General features: G+C 36.7%; 4 protein-coding genes across 4 annotated transcripts in view; 2 read left to right on the forward strand and 2 right to left on the reverse strand.

Annotated features, from left to right (window-relative positions):
* Positions 1-1,019, forward strand: part of RHIMIDRAFT_111063 (Pkinase-domain-containing protein) — a 2,897-nt gene extending 1,878 nt beyond the window's left edge. The window contains exons 10-12 of the mRNA XM_023605245.1: positions 37-540; positions 587-643; positions 697-1,019. Coding sequence (XP_023467564.1) covers positions 37-540; positions 587-643; positions 697-893 — 758 coding nt within the window. The 3' untranslated portion in view covers positions 894-1,019. The remainder of the gene's footprint in view (positions 1-36; positions 541-586; positions 644-696) is intronic.
* A 295-nt stretch (positions 1,020-1,314) lies between these two features.
* On the reverse strand, positions 1,315-2,452 carry RHIMIDRAFT_235849 (uncharacterized protein; the record flags this gene model as incomplete). The annotated part of the gene is made up of 4 exons (XM_023608428.1): positions 1,315-1,344; positions 1,398-2,160; positions 2,218-2,356; positions 2,410-2,452. 4 exons carry the CDS (start codon positions 2,450-2,452, stop codon positions 1,315-1,317), a joined length of 975 nt encoding a protein of 324 aa, XP_023467565.1.
* A 124-nt stretch (positions 2,453-2,576) lies between these two features.
* Positions 2,577-3,311, reverse strand: RHIMIDRAFT_250058 (uncharacterized protein; the record flags this gene model as incomplete). Its single annotated transcript, XM_023610689.1, has 1 exon — positions 2,577-3,311. The coding sequence occupies one exon, from the start codon at positions 3,309-3,311 to the stop codon at positions 2,577-2,579; it is 735 nt and encodes a 244-aa protein (XP_023467566.1).
* A 338-nt stretch (positions 3,312-3,649) lies between these two features.
* Positions 3,650-4,891, forward strand: RHIMIDRAFT_224864 (S-adenosyl-L-methionine-dependent methyltransferase). Its single transcript, XM_023607515.1, has 6 exons — positions 3,650-3,709; positions 3,765-3,923; positions 3,975-4,060; positions 4,112-4,212; positions 4,266-4,412; positions 4,464-4,891. Exons 1-6 carry the CDS (start codon positions 3,697-3,699, stop codon positions 4,570-4,572), a joined length of 615 nt encoding a protein of 204 aa, XP_023467567.1. The 5' UTR covers positions 3,650-3,696; the 3' UTR covers positions 4,573-4,891.
* The last annotated feature ends 945 nt before the right edge of the window (positions 4,892-5,836 follow it).

Consider the following 5,836-nt stretch of genomic DNA (forward strand, 5'->3'; position numbering starts at 1 on the left):
AAAAAAAAAAAAAGAGGCTTACCTTTTTTTTTATAGTGGCACCAGAGGTCATTGAGCTAAAAGGAGCTTCTACAAAATCAGATATTTGGTCACTTGGTTGCACCCTGATCGAACTTGTCACGGGTAAGCCGCCTTATGCCGACCTGATCTCCATGTCTGCCATGTTTCGCATCGTTGAAGATAAATACCCGCCTTTGCCCGATACTATCTCCAAAGATATGCGCGACTTCTTACTTGCCTGTTTTCAAAAGGATCCTCAGGCACGTCCATCAGCTAGCCAATTGAAGCAACACAAATGGATCGTCAAAAGCTTACAGCGCATGAAAAAATCAGAGACATACGCTCATGAACTGTCCAATTATCTACAGTCATATGCATCACCATTGGGTGATGAGCACAGGAGATTGTCTAGCTTTACGAGTAGTGAAAGTCAGGTTACTTTGTATGACGAAACAGCAGCCGTGGACCATTTGAAGACTTCTTTACTAGAGTTCAGCCATGATCATAGTAGTAATCATCATTTTATTCATACATCCTTTGGTAAATATCAAAATAGATCCATCTATATAACTAATTCCAGTTGCAGAAGTTGAATGTAAAGTGTGTGGTGATCTGTTGAAAGGTCAATCTTTGTTTTGTGAAGGTAAATGGATACATTTGTATTGGCCCTATATCTCATATCTCTCTTTATCGCAGTATGCTCACTGATATGTCATGAAGAGTGTAAGAAAACTGCCTTCTTGTGTCCTCCCAAGGTGAACGATCAACAACCATCCTACGATGTAAGTGTAAAAAAAGATGTGAAAACAATATACCTTATATATATTTCTAGTCTTCTGCAAAAATATACAACAGACGTCGTCCATCGTCGCTTGATTCCAAGGCCTGTATGATGAATAACGCGCTCTTTCATCAATTAAAGCCAGAAGATGCAGAAAGTATTCGACAATATGTCTTGACTCTAGGTTTGACACCGCAGGAGCAGAATGCATTGATCGCGAATCAAGCTTTACTCTCTCATGCTTTATCACTGCAGCGAATGAACAAGGCAGAATCATTCAAGCAGCATAAAGTGACTTCAAACAGGGACATAAAAAAGAAGAGCAACAGAAAACAATCAGAGGATTGCGTTATAACCTAAATAGATGTTTATCGTCTTTTTTTTTTTTTTTCTCTTTGTTGTTTATCAAAACTTACCCTCTAGTGTTGCAAAAGAAATGCTTGTCTCTTGTACATGTTTTTTCTTGCTTTTTTTAATGGTAATAAAATCGACGGCTTTTTTTTTATTTTTTATCATGTAAAAACGAAAGGGTATCATGTTCTTCTCCTTTTGAACTTTGAATTCTACACACAAGACAGTTAATTCACCAGTCGCCAATAGGCCACTTTTTATATACCTGAGCTTTTTCTTGCTGAATGAAAACATTTCTTTTCTTATTAACAAAAGGAGAAGCATGTTTGTTTTTCTGAATCTTGACAGCACGATTGGGCTGTGGTGTTGCATGATCAATAGTGACAATGCGACCCTGCGTCGTATGATCAGCTGTTTTTTTCTTGTCCTTGTTTCTTTTGCCATTTTCAAATACGATGGTTCTAGCATCATGCTTCTTGTCCTTTTTGGCAGCCAACTGAGTCTTGTTCAGTTTGTCTACGATGCGATCGATATTGATGGGCTTTTTATTCAATGTCGATAGGTTTTTCTTGATGGGTGTCTTTATCTTTTTAGTCACTTTGCCTTGTTCGACCTTTTTGTTTGTCTTTGTGGTGACGTCCTGTTTCTTTTGTTCATTCAACGTACCAAATCGCGCAGCACGAATCTGTTTCATTTCTTCTTCGCTTAATTTCACACCGAAACGTTTCATTCGTTCCAGTTTCTTTTGAGCATCTAGTTTGGCTTGGTCTGAAATAGAAGTTTCCTTTTTGGCAGATGCCTTTTTTTCAAAGGTGATGGGGGTAAACTTGAAAGCAGGTTGTTCTTGCTTGGATTCATTTGTTGTTGCTTTTGTCGTTGCCGTCGTCGTTGTCTTTTCAGTGGAAGTAGTAGGAGTAGTAGCGGGTTTTGTTGCTGTTGTTGTTGTTGGAAGAGGAGTCATGAGTTCGTCGTCCAGTAAGTCATCGTCATCAGAAAGAACACTTTCTTTCAAAATGTCAAATGAATGACTTAAAAAGAGTACATGATTAACACTTTGTAAAAGATATAAAAAAAGAATGACTCACAGCTTTGGATCAGTGAATTCGTCCAAATTGAATTCTTTTTCCAACTTTTCCAACTCTTTGCGCTTATCATAATCTACTAGTCTTTCTATAAGTTCTTCCTTTTTGCCTGTTTGAGAAAGACCATTCTTTTCCAAGAGTTCTTTAAATATGTTATTAGTAGCCTCCCCTTTTGAGTATGTTTATACAAAATACCTTGAAGCTCTTTTACTTTCAAGTGTCTGTATTTTTCACTCATTTTTATATAAAAAAGAAAAGAAAAAAGTCAGCTTTTAATTTTTTTATTATTTAACTGTGTTTATATAAAAAAGGGTATAAGAAAGATAGCAAAAAAATAGAATAAATAGTAATAATAATAATAGTTAATAGTAACGAGTATCTGAACCGGCAGTTAATCTATAAAAAGCAGAGGGCCTTGATGGATGATAATGTTGTTTATTATCACCTTCATTTAACAAGTTTTGAATTGTATTCAATTTTGGAGAAGTAGAGGAAACGGATGAAGAAGAGGAAGATTCAGAATAGTTTAAAGGAGGAGGCAATCGGATAGAGTAGTAATCATCTACCTCTTCATGCTTTCTTTTACCGTAATAATTACCGGAATGAGATGAGGGATAACCGGAGTTCATATGACGAGATTCCGAAATCTGCTGTTGTTGTTGTTGTTGTTGTTGTTGTTGCAATAGTAGCTGGAGAATATCTTCAATAGCAGCAAGACGTTGTTCGATCGATTGAAGGGAAAGTTTATTTATGTCATTCATTTGATTTGTGTTGAAAGTATTTGTTGTCGTATTATTAGCATTGGCAACAATAGGGGTTGTAGGTGTTGTGGTAGTAGTTGTAGAAGTAGAAGTAGCAGCAGCTGATTTACTTGCCGTCTTGATGGATTGTTGAGAATTGTTGTTGTTATTGTTGGCATACTTGCATTCAACATTTGTCTTTATACAACCAACACAAGGTTTCTCTCCATTACATTTAGTCTTTTTTCTTCTACATTCACAACATGCACTGATCACTTTAAGTCGCTTGCGTCTTGTTTTATCCGTAACCAGCTTGACAGCTACATTTTCCAAGGGTGTGGTACTTGTGGTATTCATTATAGTAAAGGAAAGGAGGAACGTTTCTTGAATGAACCGGGGTGTAAAGAAGGGAGGGACAGAAGGTAAGAAAAAAAAAAGAAAGAAAGAGAAAAAGAGAGAGAGAGAGACAGAGAGAGAGAAAAGGGGATATAAGTAGGAGAACGAAACGTGGGGATACGAAAGATCCAAAGGAGGATAAAAGGAACGTTTATTTTTTAGCCAGAGAGAGAAAAAATAAACCTTATTAAAAAGAAGCGGATGAATGATCGTTTCACGCCCTCCATTTTTCATGTGGCTCAACTTTTTTTGTATTGCCGATATCCGGTAAAATATATGCAATCATCGGCTTTGCTCTTGTTTAATAACCTGATGCTTTTTCTTTTTCTTTTTATTATTAATCATAATGACAGTGGCAGGTTAGTTAATACCCTGGTTTATGAAGAATGCATATTTACCTTTTATATCTTGCAGATATTGATACATACGATTGGGAAGGTCATTGGAAGGAAGGAACGACGAACTGGGATGCTGGAAAGCCTAGTCCTGCTTTGGTTGAATTGTTTGAAAATGAAGAAACACGTTCCCTTATTCCTGATCATGGAAAAGCTCTTGTTCCCGGATGCGGATCAGGTAACTTTTTTTTTTTTTAATAGACGATTTCCTAATGTCTGGATACTTTAGGCTACGATGTTGTCTTTTTGGCAAACGAAAAGAGACACGTAACTGGCATTGACTTGAGCCCTTCTTGTGTTGAGTCATTGTTAAAGGTACCACTCCATTCACGTCAATAAAACTTAAAACTCATAGGATCATTATAGAACCATCCTGATGCTGCCAAGCATAATTATCAATTTCTATGTGCTGACTTCTTCGAATTTGATGTCCCTGATGGAGGCTATGACCTTGCCTACGATTACACGTAATATTCACACACAAACTTGTACGATTTTTTTTATTTTATTTTTGTTTTAGGTTTTTATGTGCTTTACCACCTGTTCTCAGACCTGATTGGGCAAAGAGATACAGCGAGATTATCAAAAAAGGCGGCGTTTTCGTTACACTGATGTATCCTATCGATAACCATGAAGGTGGCCCACCTTATGCTGTCAGCGAACAAGTGTAAGATGATGAGTTGAAAACAAAAACAGTTCATAACTCTGTTTTATTTAGGTATAAGGATTTATTATCTGCTCATTTTGACTTGATCTTCATCAAGGATGCTAAGGGTCATGAACCAAGATTGGGAAGAGAAAAGATTGCTATTTGGAAGAGAAAGTAATTCGGAAATGACTAAATCACACGCTTGTTTGCAGATGCTTGTCTTTTTTTTGTTTCGGATAAAAAAAGTCTTTTGTTTTCCCCCAACTTCTTTTAAATTCCCAGAGAAAAAAGAAAGAAGGAATATGTGGTCTATTTTTTTTCTCTATTCAATTTGCTCCTCTATTTGATGATGCCATTTAAAAAGGACGCCATGTTAAAATCCTTAAAACTTTCAATCATCCCGGTTTGAATCGCTTATTATCGGAATAACAAGGATTCCGTTCTGAGGGGCAATGGAGCTAAAGCCTACGCTTGTGCTCCCTTCATCTCGTGGCAAGTGAACAAAACCGTCGTGTGCACGCTACACGAAAAAAAAAAAAAATAATAATGAAAATAAAAAAACCAGCAATGAGCTTATCAGCAGAGTTAATAGATAGGATCGCGGACTATGTTTTCATATAACTTTACTAAAATCTAAAAGTCAAAAGATGAGATGAAAAGTAACTATTTGTTGGAATGAAATCGGTGATTCCCCAACCAACAGCCATGACGGAGTCGGATGGCAGTTATTGCCATTGGTAAGGTCTGTTCGTGACAGATTTTACAAAGAGAGAGCGATGTTGCGGTCAACATTTCTTTGTCTATATAACTGTATATATATCACGTATTGACGTAGAGTAGTCAAAGGCTAAACTTGGTGAAGCATCCGTTTACAACACAACCTTATTTCCGGAAAAAGGAACACCAAAGTGGAGAAATGGCGCCAAAGGATACTTTGGAGCAATAGGCTTGAACATATGCAAAAGTCATTTCCATTTTTGTTCGGATAGGTTCTTTTACATTTCAAAAAGCTTACAAATCGGCCAAGCTAAAGGTTGGTTTCGTTTGAGATTTTAACTTTTCAAGTATTCTAAAAATTCAATATATCCAATTTTGGACATACATATCATCATACCGCTAGCAAAAGAGAGACAACTTGGTTCATATATAAAGGAACGTCCTTGTACAGAAGTAAGAAATAGTATGAGCATACTAAATGTGATCACGAGTCTTGGGAATAAGGTCGGCTATGATATCTCTTTTTAGTCCGATAGTTTGCCCGAACGTGCTGCTTTGTTCTGGAACGCGCTTTCATTATTATTAAAGCTAAATATGATCTCTATTGGTAAGAAAAATGGCATGGTTGTAAATTAAATTTTTGAGGCTAATTCAAAAATGAAGACGAGAGATAGACTGTCTATCAAGTCGATTCATGCAACGTGGCCATAGGCTTTCTGGCTACG

Source organism: Rhizopus microsporus, assembly GCF_002708625.1.
Source record: "Rhizopus microsporus ATCC 52813 unplaced genomic scaffold scaffold_5, whole genome shotgun sequence".
NCBI lineage: Eukaryota > Fungi > Mucoromycota > Mucoromycetes > Mucorales > Rhizopodaceae > Rhizopus > Rhizopus microsporus.